Source organism: Anomaloglossus baeobatrachus, chromosome 1, assembly GCF_048569485.1.
Source record: "Anomaloglossus baeobatrachus isolate aAnoBae1 chromosome 1, aAnoBae1.hap1, whole genome shotgun sequence".
NCBI classification, from domain to species: Eukaryota; Metazoa; Chordata; class Amphibia; order Anura; family Aromobatidae; genus Anomaloglossus; species Anomaloglossus baeobatrachus.
In genome coordinates this window covers 482318691-482337901 of record NC_134353.1, presented here as the reverse complement: position 1 = coordinate 482337901, position 19211 = coordinate 482318691, and the positions used below count along the sequence as shown (strand labels likewise).

The 19211-nt window shown below is 42.4% G+C and overlaps 1 protein-coding gene across 1 annotated transcript in view; it reads left to right on the top strand.

Moving 5' to 3' along the window:
- CERS1 (ceramide synthase 1) overlaps window positions 1-19211 on the top strand; it is a 77386-nt gene that overhangs the window by 46973 nt on the left and 11202 nt on the right. The window contains exons 3-5 of the mRNA XM_075338360.1: window positions 4735-4915; window positions 12282-12443; window positions 12520-12667. Of these exons, the coding sequence (XP_075194475.1) occupies window positions 4735-4915; window positions 12282-12443; window positions 12520-12667 (491 nt within the window). The remainder of the gene's footprint in view (window positions 1-4734; window positions 4916-12281; window positions 12444-12519; window positions 12668-19211) is intronic.

Below are 19211 nucleotides of genomic sequence, written 5' to 3'. Positions count from 1 at the left end.
ACAAATTAAATAGAATTAGTAATGTTGCAATTTTAACACTGGCCACTAATGTGTGTTCAGATTCCTACTTCCTATTCTTTCAGGAGCATTTACAACAAGGCTCCTTATCTCTAGAATTACAATGACCACTCTATACACAGCTCATAAAACAGGATTCACCAATCCCAATAGGCATTGTCACACCTAATCCTGCTCCCCCTTCTTTCACATTGACATTTGCACATGCTTAGACACTTCAATACAAAATATAGAGTTGGAATGTAACTTTTGTGGAGATGTACATGTGTTGTTTCTTGAAGCAACAGGATGTTTACAGTCTAAAAAAGTCTAAAAACTGCAAGAGTTCTATTTATGTCCAGGTGACAGGGGATAACAGTGGATCAGGGTTCCTAGACTGGCCCTCAGGCTAGGGGGGGCCCTAGCTGTCTCTACTCCCAGAGCTATGTCTAATGGTGACAATGTCTGGGCCGTCTTCCTTACCCTGCTCTTGGCCAGCCCTGATCTAATACTCCCTCTCCCCCCCTCCAGGGGAGAACCGGAACAGGAGTGGTGAACCCACAGATATGGACAAACTGGGAAACCAAAACTCGATCACACATCTAGCACACACGGAGATATAAAACAATACAGGATCAGGAGGCTATAAAGAGCAGGGAGGAAATAACCAGATGAAGAGAGGATTTCCACAGGACACCAAGTAGCACATAATATATCACCAGCAACAGAAACAACAGCATAATGACCGGGTTAGCAAAAGCTATAGTCGGCATGGGAAGACAGATTCATCTATTTTAAAAATGCAGAGACTACCTGAGATAGGTCACTCACAACATGTGATCCAAAAGGTAAGTGGCAGCCTTGCAAAAATTAATTCTTGCTAGTCTGATCACTAATGAGCACCCAGCTGGTCGATGCCCAAGCCTGCCTGTGCAACTCAGAAGCACCAGAGAAAGCAAAGCATGGAGTGTCAGAGTCTGTAATGTGAACAGCGTCTAATGCCGCAATGACACTTGGCGAGTTTAGAGCCAAACACCATGTGACTAATTTTTACTTTAATACAAATCCTGATATGTAAAAAAGAAAAAACATTGGCAAAAAGCTTTTACAAATATTATTTAAAGGGAACCTGTCACCTGCAGGTAAATACTGTTACAATGTCTCCTAGGTGCCTTATAAAAAGTGTGGCTACAGGGAGAAAATGTACTTATGTCCTCCCGGGAGCTGCCAGCTGTCAGTCATAGGAGCATGCACAAAGTGGTTACATTCACAACTCACAACACTCCTCACTATACACTGTGTGCAGAATTATTAGGAAAATGAGTATTTTGATCACATGATAACTTTTATACATGTTGTCCTACTCCAAGCTGTATAGGCTTGAAAGCAAACTACCTATTAAGTAAATCAGGTGATGTGCATCTCTGTAATGAGGAGGGGTGTGGTGTAATGACATCAACACCCTATATAAGGTGTGCTTAATTATTAGGCAACTTTCTTTCCTTTGGCAAAATAGGTCAGAAGAGAGATTTGACGGGCTCTGAAAAGTCCAAAATTGTGAGATGTCTTGCAGAGGGATGCAGCAGTCTTGAAATTGCCAAACTTTTGAAGCGTGATCACCAATCAAGCGTTTCAGGGTTGCAAGAAGCATGCTGAGCAAAAAAGGCGCAAAGTAACTGCCCATTAATTGAGGAAACTCAAGCGTGAAGCTGCCAAGGTGCCATTTGCCACCAGTTTGGCCATATTTCAGAGCTGCAGCGTTACTGGAGTATCAAAAAGCACAAGGTGTGCCATACTCAGGGACATGGCCAAGGTAAGGAAGGCTGAAAAATGACCACCTTTGAACAAGAAACATAAGATAAAATGTCAAGACTGGGCCAAGAAATATCTTAAGACTGATTTTTCAAAGGTTTTATGGACTGATGAAATGAGAGTAACTCTTGATGGGCCAGATGGATGGGCCAGAGGCTGGATCTGTAAAGGACAGAGAGCTCCACTCCGACTCAGACGCCAGAAAGATGGAGGTGGGGTACTGGTATGGGCTGGTATCATCAAAGATAAACTTGTCGGACCTTTTCAGGTTGAGGATGGAGTGAAGCTCAACTCCCAGACCTACTGCCAGTTTCTGGAAGACAACTTCTTCAAGCAGTGGTACAGGAAGAAGTCGGTATCGTTCAAGAAAAACATGATTTTCATGCAGGGCAATGCTCCATCACATGCATCCAACTACTCTACAGCGTGGCTGGCCAGTAAAGGTCTAAAAGATGAAAAAATAATGACATGGCCCCCTTGTTCACCAGATCTGAACCCCATAGACAACCTGTGGTTTTTCATAAATTGTAAGATCTACAGGGAGGGAAAACAGTACACCTCTTGGAACAGTGTCTGGGAGGCTGTGGTGGCTGCTGCACGCAATGTTGATCGTAAACAGATCAAGCAACTGACAGAATCTATGGATGGTAGGCTGTTGAGTGTCATCATAAAGAAAGGTGGCTATATTGGTCACTAATTTTTTTGGGTTTTGTTTTTGCATGTCAGAAATATTTATTTCGAAATTTTGTGCTGTTATATTGGTTTACCTGGTGAAAATAAACACGTGAGATGGGAATATATGTGGTTTTTTATTAAGTTGCCCAATAATTCTGCACTGTAATAGTTACCTGCACAAACAGATATCCTCCTAAGATAGCCAAATCCAAAAAAAATCCACTCCAACTTCCAAAAATATTAAGCTTTGATATTTATGAGTCTTTTGGATTGATTGAGAACATAGTTGTTGATCAATAATAAAAAAAATCCTCTAAAATACAACTTGCCTAATAATTCTGCACACAGTGTACTATGAGCGGCTGCTGTAACCACTCCCCATCACTTTGATTGACAGCTTGATCTGCATGGATGCACTGTAGAGTTGGCTGTAGGTCAAGGTGCCGAGGTGTGCTTACAGTGAGTGCAGATATGATTCTATGACTGAAATCTAGTGCTACCAGGAGGAAATATATTAATTTTCTCCCAGTAGCTGCACTTTCATTGAGGCGGCCAGGAGCATTGTATGCATTGCTATTTACATGCATTTTAACCCCATATCTGCAGGTAAATAGCATTTTCCGATCTGACAGGTTCCTTTAACACAAAAACCTGATTTAATAAATAGTTTGTTTTCTGATGATAGCTTCACTAGGCCTTACATGCTACATCTTAGTATCATCACTGGTACAAGGGCAGACTATTGTTGGCCAAGAACAAGATCTGTTGCAATGCTTCAATCTAGCATGTTGATGGTCAGATCATTTGTATTATCAATCACATGTACAGTCGACTGTCCGCATTTTAGACGACCCTATGTGTCGAGCTGGCTCACACATGTTTCTGGAGAAAATTTACAGAATATAAAGCAGACATTTCCAACATATGCCTTGTTGCCTTCATTTATATGTATATTTTGAACATAAATTAACTTGGTGCAGTACAATATTCTATTTTAGAACTGCTTTTATCTTCTATAGTACATGTATGAAAGTACATTTCAGAAGACTAAAGTTGTTAAAAAAAAGTACATTTTGTTTAAGTTGGTCACCCTCTTCAATGGTTGACCAATAGAACACACCCCAGTGATCGCACTATATACATGCATGCCCGGTTTGGCAGGTCATGCCTGTGTTCTCAGTAGGGAGAGGCTGTAAAATTCAACACATTCTCATTTCTTTTTATTGCCCCAAAATTTCATCAATCAAAAAAGAAGCATGAACATTTTATAGTTCAGTTTCCATATATATGGCTACTTTTGGAGCTTATAAGTTGGCTTCATCTAGACCATCCATATTACTTAATTTTCTGCAATTTGACTAGTTAATATTTATGAGGTCTGCCATGATACTAGACTAATTACAATGTAGTAACATGTATATAATCCATCAGCTATGACAGCCATCTTTATAAGTCTGAATAGACATATGATCCGGTTAAGGGCTTGACCTGTGATGTATATTTATAATGTATGATTTTTCTAACATCTTAGTTTCCATTATAGGAGCATTTAGCTCTAAGTTGAATGTAATGTAACTGATATTTACTATCCCATTTACTTTACTGTGGATTTTAATAAATGCAGTGTCCATTATATACCATCACATTTATCCTCTTGAAGAGTAAATGGAGGGTTTAAGAAACATCCTCTTCAGCCCTATTTAGAAGCCAATAATGGTGCATGTATACTGCATGGCTATCGGTAACGAGCACTGCTAGGAATGCACAATTTGCGGTACTCCTGTAGGCTAACAAGCTGCTGATCACCAGCCTACCAGCCTTTTCTGGTTTGCCGAAAAAATCATCGCTCCCAGCAGCACATTTTCCTGCCAACAACAATGGCAGCCTATGCGCATTCAACTATTTAAAACAGATCATTCGGTGTAAACAGGCAAATAAATGCCAATCAGCAAGCAAGTAGCAGATGGGCAGCAGTTTAGTGCTGCCAGGTGGCTGGCATATGTCGACCTTTAGTATCCGCAGCTGCCATTGATTGAACAAGAAACCTATGTTTAGTTTACGGAAGGTAGGTTTTCCATTTTCAGATGGGAAGAGTAAACGATGAATAAAACATGGCCTCTTTGGTTATGTCCTGTGAATACGCCTGTGTTATCTGGTGTTCTATTCATTAGTTTTCCACTATAAATTACAAAAAATGTTCCCTTATTAACTGATATGACACATATATGTTTTCTCTTTGGTGGAATTTAGGTTGGAAGTCGAGAGTAACTGTCCCCAAGGAAATCGCTCTTGTATATCTAATCCAAGGCAGTTTCTATGCACATTCTACTTACGCTACTTTGTATATGGATGCATGGAGAAAGGACTCCATTGTAATGATAGTGCATCATGTGGTCACTTTCACTCTAATTTCTTTTTCATATGCTTTCCGGTGAGTCCAATGTCATTTTAAGATTTCAAATGAGAATTTCGTTGAAGTTACATGAAAATATGGAATTTACCGACCAGACATTTGGATTTATTGGATTATTGTGACTATGTATAAGGATTATAATATTCCAGAAAATGAGTAATTCCAGTAATGGGGGCATTGTGGTTCAATTATACTGGTTAAACATTTTTACTTCATGTATATTATACTTTACCTTTCTATACATTCTTCAATGCCACTATTTGGTACAAGAATTGTTTGGCAAATCCAAGCACTTCCTAGTTATCAAGTTGAGTCTATGTGCCTGTCTATTCATATTCATAGTTATCCCCTCCCCCTGTTAGAATTAGCATAAGTATTATACAATCAATGTAACTTTTCACTAGCAGGACCTGTGCTGATACCATACCCATGTGACCAGAAGGGGCGGGGCCTCAGCCAACAGAAAAATGTTGCTTCCTGGTATCAGCTTTGTTGGCTGAGGCCCTGCCACTTCGGGTCAGATGGGTATGACATCCACACAGGTCCTGCTAGTGAAAAGTTACATCGATTGTATAATACTTATGCTAATTCTAACAGGGGGAGGGGATAACTATGAATACCCCCCAGATATTATCTGATCCTCAGCTGCTGTCACTCAAGAAGCTGATGATTTTATAAACTTTACTTTGTTGGATTTCAAAACCTAAACTTCCGAGCTGACCACTAATGGTATGTAGAGAATCAGCCTGATAGTGCCAGTATAACACTGGCTTTAGGTTATATACGAAAATCCTGGTGAATGGTGTGCTTTGATAGTCGGTCTGCTTGCTGATCTAGAAGACAGGACCATGTCCACTCATATGATTGTGTTATTGAGCCAATATATCAGACTTTATAAGAAATGCATGAACACACAGACAGTCTATATAGCTTTGCAGTATGCCCATGTGAGCTGTACTTCTACTAAATTGTATCACTGGGTGAAAATGAGTACATTTGTATTATTATTATCATCATATTTAAAGGACCATTAACTACAGGGTACTGTACATGTGAAAGGGGTTATATACATATGCATAAAATACAAGTACAATAAATGACCAGTTACATTTTAATAATAAGAGCTGAGCAATTTATTACAGCTAGTTTATTCTAAACTTGTTTGCCAACTTATTGCAAAATATGCTAATTGCATATATGCAATGTTGCAATCGCTCTATTTATTTGTATTCTTTAGAAATAATATGATCATGTGGTAATTCCCATAAACATTCATCATCCACGCCCGCCATGATTATGTTTTATTTGACATATCTTGGTAGCCCATGATATATTACTCACTTGGAGCACATTTAAAGGGTTGGTGTGCTGCGAGGATTTCCACACTACTGGCCGGTACCTGACAACTGTGCTCCTCTCTAGGCAAGTTCTCGAAGGGAGTATTCATATCGCATATGTAGCCACGTGACCACCATAGGCTGTGACACTGGTGAATCCTCAGCATGCACTGTACGTTCAATGTGAGGAAACATAATGCAGACTTTTCATTCTAGGCCGAACAAGCCCTTCAAAAGGCGTTGTCTGATTCCTAAAATGTACTGTATAAATATCTATTTTTAAAACATAACTACTTTTATAATTTGCTTTATATGAACATTTCTACTGTCCTCCCTATACAGGTAATACCTGTTTTTTTACTTGATTTCTGGTGACATTCCTTTTGAGTCCAAGTTTTCACTGGTGATTCTGAAATGAGATATCATTAGGAATATGTCCCTTTGGTTACTTTCATCTGCTTATTTCAACATGAGATATCATTAGGAATATGTCCCTTTGGTTACTTTCATCTGCTTATTTCAACCCCCCCACAATAAAATGTCATCAGTGGCAGTGTTGAAGTTATGTCCTACAACTTCTTTCACTGCTTTATTGCCCACTTAAGACATCTTGAATTGTGAGGAAAGAAGCAGGGGGAAGTGACCCGCACCATCCCTTCCCGCAACTTCTTTCATCTCCCCGCTCCCTCCCCCCCGATGACACCTATAATCAGTCATGGTGATAGATGCAAGAGAAGACAATTCAGCGTTCCTCTGATGATGTTCCGTTTCAGGGCGGTGAAAGAAGCTGTAGGACGTGACTACAGCGCCACCCCATCATGATGTTCCATTTCAGGTGGGGTGAGAGATGCAGGGGGAAGTGATCCCAAAGCCATCTTCTTGATGACATCTTGTGTGAAAATTCCCAGTAAATGCTGAAACTCTAACAGAACAACATTGGTAGTAAAGTAAAAAAAACGATATAGGGATTAGCTGTGTAGGGAGAACAGTGCGGAATCCACAAATAAAGCAAATTAGAAATGTGGTTATATTTTAAAAATAGATATAAATATCGAACAAACACTTTCATTTTATCTGAGGGCATTGGAGCTTTTAACATCTGTTTGATACCTAACTCTACACATAAGCTCAGGAAATGAATGCCCTGATTCATTAAAACTGACATTTTGTACATATGTGATGCTAACACTAGAGGGCACAGGAACACAGGGTGGATGTAATGCTCCTAAGTGCAGTTTAGCACAAGCCCAATAGAGATCACTAGCACCAGAGCAGGGTTGTAATAGAGAGGTCAGTGCCAGGATGTCACGTCAAGAACAGAGGAGCAAGCAAAGCCGAAGTCAGATGAGAGCCGGGAGTCGGAAGCCAGGAGATCACGTCAAGAGGCGAAGGGAAGCAGAGCTGTAGTCAGAGCACAAACCAGGGTCAGAAGCCGGGAAGACAAGTAAGAATAGAGAAGGGAGTAGAGCGAGAACAACAAGTGGAGAGAGGAGAGGGAGACCAGGAAGTCAACAAGACGGGACAGACAGAGGTCAGGGGAAGGAGTACTGGGTAGCAGGACAAAATCAGACAAACTCACGGAGACCAGGAATCGCACACTGCAAAGCAGGAATTATTACTGGCGGCGTTCCGAAGGAAACCACTCCAAAATAAAGCAGCATTAGTATTGGAACAAGTAGAACTGAATTAACTCCTCCCAAATAACCTAACCCCGGAGGATACCGACAGCAGGACAACAAACACATACAGTGGCTCTGCATGAGAAGAGCCAAGAGTGAGTCATGTCAACATTAAACTAAGAATGGAGCGCTGGAGTAAGATGCGCCAAATTAGTCAAAGGCCGTGTGTCTCTAAATTAATTTGGTGTATCTTTCAACAGCTGTGTGCCACCATCAGAAATGTGATGATTTAAATTAAGATGAATTTGTCGAACATGCTTGGCCCTTCCCCAGCACCTTCCACTTTTCAAAAAGTTGGCAGAACTTGCTAGGACTGGTGTAAAAAAATGCCAAAAGTCACAAAATCTTTCCACAAGCTTCAGTTTTGCAACATTTCAAGCAGTTTTAGGCCATAATGCTTGATGAATCAAGGCCTCAAGGATTAGTCTAGGAGCAGAGTTTCTTCAAGTGTTGTCATGATCCCTGGCTTTCCAGAAATACAGTTATTATTAGAGATGAGCGAACCCCCGCAGTTCGATTCGCCTAACCGAACAATAGGTGCGTTCGTGTACCTTTATCAAACTGAACTTCGATCCTTTATTAAACTTTTCTGAACCCCATTGGATTCAATTGGAGGCCAAATGAGGGGTTAAAAAGCTTCCAAAACAGCAAAAAATGTTTTACAGTTCAGCACCAATGTTTTAGCATAGCCATTAGCTTCCTAGACTATTGACAAAGAAATATAGCGGTGGATGAGAGATAAGTTTACGGCTGGTGCTGCTATACCACTGCCAGTATAGACAAGACACAACTTGGAGACTTATGTAGTAGTCGCGACATTAAAAATCCTTCCAGGGACACAGCGGTACAATAGCATCAATTGCCCCCCTCTACATGCCACAGTGACCGGTCTAGCCCTCTTGGTCACAGAATCCCACAATATTGCCAAAATTGCAGTGTGTAGATACTGCACTAATATTTTTTTGTGACCGCCAGTAATACGTGGCTATACCCAGAGCGCTGTTTTTAAAATTTTCTAAAGGCAATTGCCATGATACAGTGTGTGGACACTGCACTAACAATACCTATAAATGTGTTGGCCTATGCAATTTGGAGCAGGCAGCAATACCTATGTGAATGCCTCACTGGTCTCACTGGCAACTGTTTTTCAGGCACTTCAAGTATCTCCAATCCCTATTTCTATGATTTAATGTGCTGATTTGTGGCATAACACCTCTCCCTACACTGCACGTCCCTATTCTAGATTGTTGCTGGCCTATCTAAGCTAAACTGCCTAGCATTAAACCCCTAATCTCATTGTCTACCAGCAGGAGCTTCCCTGAAGAGGAACATTCAGAAAATGGAGCCCACACAAAATGGCCGCTATTTATATGCACACTGACATGTGACTTAGCAAGCCAATCACAGAAGCCCTTCTGTTCCTACCTTGAGAATGTTTGCTGCGCCGTGATTGGCTGCAGGAACATGCGCAAATAAAGTTAAGAAAAAAAAACAAACCATGCAAAAAGCCTTCTCCCAGTGCAGTGTCCCTGCCGCCTCCACTGATTTTACACATCAATTAACCCCACAATCGTATCCAAAACTAGAAAAATGTAATAAAAAAGCATTTTTGGAAACGCGGCAAACGTTCGGGGACGGAAAACGAACATACATGAACATTAGCGAGTTTTGGGAGAGGGGCTCGGGTTTGCGCAGCCCGAATGAACATGCCCAGGCTTGTAGTGAACCTAGGTTTGGCGAACCTTTATCGAATAGGTTCACTCATCTCTAGTTATCGCTAGAAAGGTTGAAAAATAACACAGGTCCTTCAAGTTCAACCTGTCTTGAATAATTATTTGTTGGATTATTTATAACCTCCAATTCAATTTATGAGGCAAATTGCCTTGTTTAAATGCTGAGACAGAATCTGCTATTATCTCTTGAGGCTGAGCAAAGCTTACTGTAGCTTATCTGCTGTAACTGTAGAGAACCTGTTCCTATATTAAATAAAAGATGTCAGCTGCCCTAGCCCTCCCTCCCTAAGAAAACCCTCCTCTATGTCTTTATAGCACCCAATATCTAACTAGTGGGCCATGTGTTTCATTGGTGGTATATGGGGACCGTCCTCCTGCCTTAGGCTTCTTTCACATGTCCGTGCAAAACACAAACATTTTGCACGGTCCGTGGTGTAAGTGCTTATATGTGTGCATGTGTCTGTGTGTGTGTGTTCAGCGTGTGCTGTCCATAGCACATGCACAGCATGAATTTCTATACTTAAAGGGAACCTGTCAGCAGAAATTTCCCCTAAAACCTAACAGATTCCCCCTCTGCAGCTCCTGGGCTGCATTCTAGAAAGGTCCCTGTTATTATTGTGCCCCCTTTCTGACCAAAAAAAAGAGTTTATAAAGAGGTACCTTTTTGGCTTCGGATTCTATAAATCTGACACGGGGGCGGGCAGCCTGATGGCCGTTATTCTGCCCCCTGGTCCTGTATGCCGCCCCCATCGCTGATTTCCATACTTTTGGACGCCGCCCACTGCTCCAGCCATCCCCGCGCATGCCCAGTGCCAGTCTCACGGGACTGAGCACTGTGACTGCTGGTGACGTGTGCGCAGGCAAGTGATTATGGGCGGGGCTGTGACTGTTATCAGCAAGTACCCGCCCATAATCTCGTGAGCGCGCAAACCTCTCCAGCGTCACACTGTGCTCAGTGTAGATGCTAGACTGTATGGGCTGCTTCCAGGGATGACGTCCCTTTGTCACGTGATAGTATTTTGAACACGCCCCTATCACGTGACAAAGGGACGTCATCCCTGGAAGCAGCCCATACAGTCTAGCATCTACACTGAGCACAGTGTGTCGCTGGAGAGGTTTGCGCGCTCACGAGATTATTGGCGGGTACTTGCTGATAACAGTCACAGTCCCGCCCATAATCACTTGCCTGCGCACACGTCACCAGCAGTCACAGTGCTCAGTCCCGTGAGACTGGCACTGGTCGGCGTCCAAAAGTATGGAAATCAGCGATGGGGGCGGCATACAGGACCAGGGGGCAGAATAACGGCCATCAGGCTGCCCGCCCCCGTGTCAGATTTATAGAATCCGAAGCCAAAAAGGTACCTCTTTATAAACTCTTTTTTTTGGTCAGAAAGGGGGCACAATAATAACAGGGACCTTTCTAGAATGCAGCCCAGGAGCTGCAGAGGGGGAATCTGTTAGGTTTTAGGGGAAATTTCTGCTGACAGGTTCCCTTTAACTGTCCATGGTGCTGATGTGTCCAGTGCTGCTGCTTCCGGTCCTCAGTGCAGTGCATATACAATGAGCATAATGAGCGGGGGTCGGAAGCAAGTGACAGCAGTGCTGGAGACATCAGCGGTGGAGACAGGTGAGTATAGAGAATCATTTTATTTCACAAACACATATCTTCTCTTGTACATGTCACACGGATCACATCAGTGTACACTCCATGTAGTCCGTGTGACACCCGTGCTGACAGAGAAAACCAGGACATGTCAACGTGTGGAGCACATGGACACACGTATGCTCCTTATGGACACACGGTCCATGGGAAAACACGCATGTGTGCTCAGACCCATTGATTTTAATGGGTCTACGTGTGTACGTGTCTCCAGTACGTGTGAAAACGTCCACCACACGTAAAAGACACATGGACGTGTGAAGGAGGCCTTAGATTCTGCAGTGCTCCTCTGTTGGACGGCTGAATCTGGCATCATTGCTGCCTCCCTGGGCATGCGTAGTGTGCCAAGGTAGCCAGGAATTTTACCCTGGGCATCACTTCGCATTACAAGGCAGGCAGAACATTGTGTGCATGTGCAAGACTTGCAAAGAGCAGTGATATCACTTTTTCAAATCAAGTCACTCACGTCCACAAGGGTGTTGTAACATGATTAATGGGAGGATTATCAATGAAAAGGAAATAAACACTCCCATGACTAGTCACCCACTAATTAGAACAATGCAAGCGTTGTTTTAAATGTATTTTATGGTGATTGAACCATTAATAACTCACGAAAAGAGGCTTGTTAGATAATTGTACGGTTCAGTAAAATCATGATGGCAGTTTTGGGGCGTTAGGGCAGCTGACGGGTTCCCTTTAATATCTTTTCTCCACACAATGAATGTTCCCTGGTTTTTGGAAAGCATAAATAATGTGCCAGTTCTTTGTATTCAACACACATCTAAATAGGTTCGCCTCTAAGGATTCTTCAGCTCTCCTATATACTATATATTTATATGTAACCCAGAACAGAATTCCCTATTCGAGATATGGTCGTAGGGATTTTTAGGAGGGTAATATTAAATCTGCATGTGCTAAATAAATCTAACAAATTCTATTTGCAGAATTTTCTGATTCTATATTTCTCTCTTTCAGATATCACAATATTGGAATTTTAGTACTTTTTCTTCATGATATTAATGATATTTTACTGGAATTCACCAAACTTAACATTTATTTCAAAACACGAGGTGGAAAACACCACAAAATCAACGCCTTTATTACAGATATTGGATCTGTTCTGTTTAGTGTAAGCTGGTACGTAATTACTAAGACATAATCTATCCTATAATTATGCCCAGACCACTACAACTTCATCTTCCTCTTCCCTTAGGTTCTGGTTCCGACTCTACTGGTTTCCTATAAAGGTCCTTTATGTTACGTGCTGTTCCAGCCTTGAATCTAATCCAAACATCCCATTTTATTTCTTCTTCAACATCCTCCTATTCTTATTGACGCTTATGAATATTTATTGGTTTTTGGTGAGTATGGGATTTTAGTTGGATTCAAACCCTATATTCAGTATGTTATTTGCACATTAAAGTATAATTTTTTTGAAGACGTATTAAATGGTGGTGTGCACTTAACAGTTCATATACTGAAAAGCTTTACTGTTATCGTTTCTTACTAAGTTACTATTATAATTTATTGTTTAGAGTACCTTTGATTCTATGGTGCTGTATATAAGAAGGGGTTACATACAAAATCCAAATATAAATTTAATAAATAATAATTATATATATATATAATAATAATTATAAATACAATGAACAAACAACTGACAGACTGGTGCAGAAAGAAGAGATTTAAAGGATAATATGGAAAGAGACAGTAGGTTGGGGGTTGCGAAAGTTCCAGTGTTGATGAGGTGGTAGCAGCGGGGTCATTGTAAGCTGTAAGCTTTCTTGAAGAGATGGATTTTCAAGTTTCATCTGAAAGTTGCAAATGCGGAGGATAATTAGACATGTTGGGGCACAGAATCCCAAAGGAAGGTGGATACTTGGAAGAAGTTTGGGAAGTGATTGCGTGAGGAACGTACAAGTATGGAGGAGAAAAGGGTGTTTTGGAAGAACGGGAGATTTCATGTGGTAAGATATCAGGAGATTACTTAGAAGATATGTAGAGGAGACAGATTATGGATGGCTTGTAGGTCAATAGTAGTAGTTTGAACTGAATACATTGGGAAATTTGAAGTCAATGAAGGGATTTGCAGAGAGGAGAAGCCGAGGAGTAGTGAGGACAGAGTTGAATTACTGTAGTCGGTTACCAGAGTTAAGGCTGGACTGGAGAGGTGCGATAAAGTTGGCAGGAAGGCCACAGAGGAAGATATTGCAGCATTTGAGGCAAGTGTTAATGAGAGCATGCACAAGTGTTTTAGTAGATTCAAGGTTGAGGAAAGGACGGATTCAGGAAATATTTTTAATTTGGAGGCAACAGGAAGTGGTAAGAGCTTAAATGTTGGTTTGAAGGACAGGGCAGAGTCAAGAGTTAGGGGTACTTCACACACAGCGAGATCGCTACTGAGATCGCTGCTGAGTCACGTTTTTTGTGACCTCATTAGCGATCTTGCTGTGTGTGACACTGAGCAGCGATCTGGCCCCTGCTGTGAGATCGCTGCTCGTTACGCACAGTGCTGGTTCATTTTTTTATTGTTGCTCTCCCACTGATAAGCACACATCGCTGTGTGTGACAGCGAGAGAGCAACAATCCTGAATGTGAAGGGAGCAGGAGCCGGCGTCTGACAGCCTGCGGTAAGCTGTAACCAAGGTACATCGGGTAACCAAGGTGGTTACCCGATATTTACCTTCGTTACCAGCCTCCGCAGCTCTCACGCTGCCAGTGCCGGCTCCTGCTCCCTGCACACGCTAAGTTAAGCGGTGTGAGCTGGTAACCAAGGTAAACATCGGGTAACCATACCCGATGTTTACCTTAGTTACTGGTGTCCGCAGCTTCCAGACGCCGGCTCAGTGCAAGCGCAGCGTCGCTTGCACGTCGCTGCTGGCTGGGGGCTGGTCACTGGTCGCTGGTGAGATCTGCCAGTTTGACAGCTCACCAGCGACCATGTAGCGATGCAGCAGCGATCCTGACCAGGTCAGATCGCTGGTCGGATCGCTGCTGCATCGCTAAAGTGTGAAGGTACCCTTACTCCGAGGCAGCAGACTTCCAGTCCAGGAGAAAGTGTGATGTCATTTATTGTGAAAGATAGATCAGGTAGGGGAATTAAGTGGGATGGAGGAAAGATGATGAGTTCGATTTTATCCATATTGAGCTTTAGGCTATGTGCGCACGTTGCGTATTTGCATGCAGTTACGCTGCGATCTGCAGCGCAGCGTAACTGCATGCGTCCTGCGTCCCCAGCATAATCTATGAAGATTATGCAGGAGACGTGCGCACGTGGCGTCTTAGAGCGCAGTGCTTCGGCTGCTGCCCGAAGCCCGCGTTCTAAGAAGTGACATGTCACTTATTCCGTGCGCTCTGCATGCATCCCCCGCTCTGTCTATGGGAGGGGCTGCACTCAGAGTGCATGGAATCGGCTTTCTGCAGCGATTCCATGCACGTGTGCTGTTCAAATCGCTGCAGAAATTTCTGCAGGGACAGAACGCTACGTGCGCACATAGCCTTAGGAAGCGAGAGGAAAAGAAGTAGACTGTATGGGATTCTGGACAGCAGAATTAGAGAGGTAGATCTGAATATAATCGGCATGTAGATGGTAGTGGAAGCCATGAGACTTTATGAATTTTCCCAGGCCAAATTAATAGATGGGGAAGAGTAGGGGTCCCAAGGCAGAGCCCTGAGTGACACTGACAGAGAGAAGGCGGGATGAGGAGGTAGTATGGAAATGGGAGACGCTAAATACTTGGTTATAAAGGTATGAGGAGATCAAGAAGAGAAAAAGGGCTGAAAGGCAGAGGACAGGTCTAAAAGGAGGAGTATAAAGAATTGTCTGTTAGCTTTGGCGGCAAGTTCTTGGTGATTTTTGTTAGGGTAGTTTCAGTGGAGAGGTGGGGACTGCAGCCCGATTGTAGGTTGGGAGCAATGTTCAGTGTGGACATGCTGTTTGAGGCGTTTAGAGATGAACGGGAGCAACAATTTGGGATAATAGCTAGACGTAGAGGTTGAGTCAAGGGATGATTTCTTCAGGACAGGTATGATTGTGGCTAAAGATGAGGAAACCTATGAAGGTTCAGTTCGCTGGCTACAAACAAACTGAACCTCAATGCACTACAGCCTTGAGTGTGAGACTACCTTCATTTTATAAACAATCATCTTGGCTATCTCATATATAGATTTGACTTGCAACTATTTAGCATATGATTAGTTATGCAGATTCTTGTAATGTCACTTCATTGTTACTGTTTTGCTCCTAAATATCTAAATTTACATTTTTATTATTTTGATAGTATTTTGTAAATCCATCTTTGACTTTCAACACTGCCTGAATCCTTCTGGGCATGCTTTTGATCAGATTCAAGCATATCTAGACCGAAATCTGATACTAGGTCTCTTTTACACGTTCCCAATGTTGTCAAATTGTTTGACTTACTTGGGTATGTATAGAGATATTTGTCCAACTCTACCCACAAGTATTGTATTGGGTTGATGTCTGGGGACTGTGGGTGCCAATCCAGCACCTCTACATTTCACTGTCATTGAGACATTTCTTCACTAATATCGACGTACAAGTATGCTTATGGTCATTGTCCTGCTGGAAAACTATGTCATCCTTTTCATAGCCATAGTACTCGAGTGTACAAAGCAACTTGTCTTGTAGGATACTCTCATATAGCTCAGCATTGAGACCACCATTGATCCTAGTCATGTATCCAAAGCCTTTGACTATGAAACAACTCCATATCATAGGGCTTCCACCACCAAAATTGACAGTTCCTTCAATTTCTCAATCTGATAGCTACTTTTTTTCTTGTTTCTTCTAAACCCATTTGTATTCATCAGAGCCTAGTCTATTGACTTTCATCTTATCACTCACAATCACCTGTTTCCAATATTCTACTCTCCACTTTTTGTACATCTTTGCAAACTCGAGCCGACTCTTGTTATGTTGATATTGAACTTGAAGCTTCTTCACCTTTTTTTTGGGTCACCATTCCAGACTTGTGTAATGTGCGCTGTACGAAGCTTGAATGGTCATCTGTGATCTCACTATTACGAAGCTTACAAGCCATCTCCACTGCCATGCTTGTTGCGCCAAAACTGATAGACCTTGTGATGAGCCGACTTAGTGCCTCCGATATTTTACCTGGATATCCATCTCTTGGCTTTTAAATGGGTGGACAGACTTCATTTCCTATTTTTCCAGCTGTCATGGCACTTACATGATGCAGTTTGGGAATTTTCTTGGCTGAGAGACTGCTATCGATGACCTGGGTGATGCTGTTTCTCTTTTCTTTGGAAATCTTCATCATGACTGCTCTTCAATTTGTACCAGTGACTTTTCACTGGAGAATTATTCTAATAAACATGTGCTATTAGGAAATGTGAGAACAGGTTGTAATTTGTAGTATACATGAAGATTTTTATTTTTATTTTTTCAAACATCAGAAGTTCAAAACATTGTTACAGTTTTGCTTGTCTTTGTATATGGAGTGGTTGCGATGGTTGAGCAATAAAGACTTGCCTGATTTAGTAGATTTTGTTTTGAAACATGCTGCAAAGTCTACTTCAGAAATGGGGGCGGTCAGATGGGTGGGCAGAAGAGGGCGTTAAAAGTGTTGAATAACTGTTTTGGGTTGTGGGATAAAGGAAGATGTAAGGGTTACAAAGTAGTCCTGTTTAACAGACTTGATGGCTGACTTGAATGTGAAAGTTGCTTGTTTGAAGGTGGTGAAATCTTTCTAAGGGGTACTTCTCACATAGCGAGATCGCTAGCGAGATCGCTGCTGAGTCACAGGTTTTGTGACGTACCAGTGACCTCATAAGCGATCTCGCTATGTGTGACACTAAGCAGCGACCTGGCCCCTGCTGTGAAATCGCTGATCGTTACACACAGTGCTGGTTCATTTTTTGCTTGTTGCTCTCCCTCTGTGAAGCACACATCACTGTGTTTGACAGTGAGAGAGCAACGATCTGAATGTGCAGGGAGTCGGCGTCTGGAAGCTGCGGACGCTGGTAACCATGGTACACATCGGGTAACCAAGCGAAGCGCTTTGCTTAGTAACCCGATGTGTACCCTGGCTACGAGTACAGGGAGCCAGCACTAAGCGGTGTGCGCTGGTAACCAGGGTAAATATCGTGTAACCAAGCAAAGCATTTTGCTTAGTTACCCGATATTTACCTTGGTTACCAAGCGCAGCATCGTTTCCACGAGTCCCTGCTGGCTGGTGGCTGGTCACTGGTCGCTGGTGAGATCTGCCTGATTGACAGCTCACCAGCGACCATGTAGCAACGCACCAGCAATCCTGACCAGGTCATATCGTGGTCGGAATCGCTGGTACGTCGTTTAGTGAGACGGTACCCTAAGATAGCGTTTTCTTCCAGCATTGCTCAGCAGTCCTGGACACTTGTTTTTAGTGAAGTTGAGGTGCCAGGGTTCTCTATTGATTTGTTGTACTCTGCCGTGCATGAGAGGCGTGACCGAGTCAATAGCTGATAAAAGTGTGGCATTATAGAAAAGGGTGGACTGTTTGTGCCGTGAAGTGAAGATATGGAGAACAGTGGTAGAGTAGAGTCAGAGAATGTGTGAATCCCTAAGTGTGCAAGGTTTCTGCGGGGGTGTCCTAGTTGCTGGACATTAAAGGCTGGTGAAAAGGATAGGGATGTGAAAGTATGTAGATGGTGGTCAGATAGAGGAAGAGGTGAGGTTGTAGGTTTAGATAGGAAGCAGAGGCAGGTGAAGATAAGGTCTAATGTATGTCCATCTGCGTGGATGGCTGTTGAGGACCACTGAGTAAGACCAAAGGATGAAGCAAGCAAGACAAGTTTGGAGGTTGCCTACAGATGGATGTCAGTAGAGATATTGAAGTCGCCCATGATAATAGTGAGAATGTCAGCAGGGAGAAAGTGTAGAAGCCAGGTAGAGAGGTGGTTAATAAAAGCAGTGGCAAGACCCAGGGGTAAGAATATGACAGCCAGTTTGAGGTTGGAGGTAGAGTGGATACGGAAAGATTGCAATTCAAAAGAATTGAAGATAGAGGTGGGATTTTGTAGAAAGTGTAGCAAGGAGGAGACCCATTCCTCTAAATTGTCTATTGCCAGTGCGACGATTATAAGTGAAGCTAGTGTAATTCAGCATACTTAATGTGAGCAGCATGGTGTCTCACTGGATAGCACTAAATCTTTGTGAGCGCTGTGGTCCTGGGTTATAATCCCACCAAGAACATCTTTAATGAGTTTGTTTGACATATACTGAGAGGGAACTTAGAATGTGAGCCCCAAATGTCATTCTGTGTGCCAAGCGGCACGCACGTAACGTTGTTATGACACTAGGGGTCTGTTGAAAATTTCTATGCTTGTCATTACAGAGCTCCACTGAAACTCAACCTGTGGCCAAGCTTCAAAGGAGACTGTGATTTTTGCTATATACAACAATGCTATGGTTTTGCTGTATATAGCACAAGTGATCAGACAATTGCAAGTTTAAGTTTGCTAAGGGGACTAATGAATACAGTGAAAAGTACGGTAATAATGTTTTAAATAATAAGAAAAAAACATAAAAGTTCAAATCATCGCCCTTTTCCCCAGTAAAAATAAAAATAAGTTTAAAAATACACATACAGTATGTGGTGTCGCCGTGTTCAGAAAAGTCAGATCAATCAACTCCTCCCACATAAAAACAAGCCCTCATATGGGTATGTGGAAAGGGAAATAAAAAAGTTAAAGGGGTTATCCGGCTTCTTTTGACTTTTTTTTTATTACCCTATTGGGCTACATTGGGGCAGGTAAGTAGCTAGAGACCACATACCTGCTCCGCTGTCAGCCCCTCTCCCCCGACTCAGAGTGGTCATGTGACCACTCCTGCCGCGATTTTGCTGCTTCCGGTTATTTCATGTCAACATGGGCAGGACCATG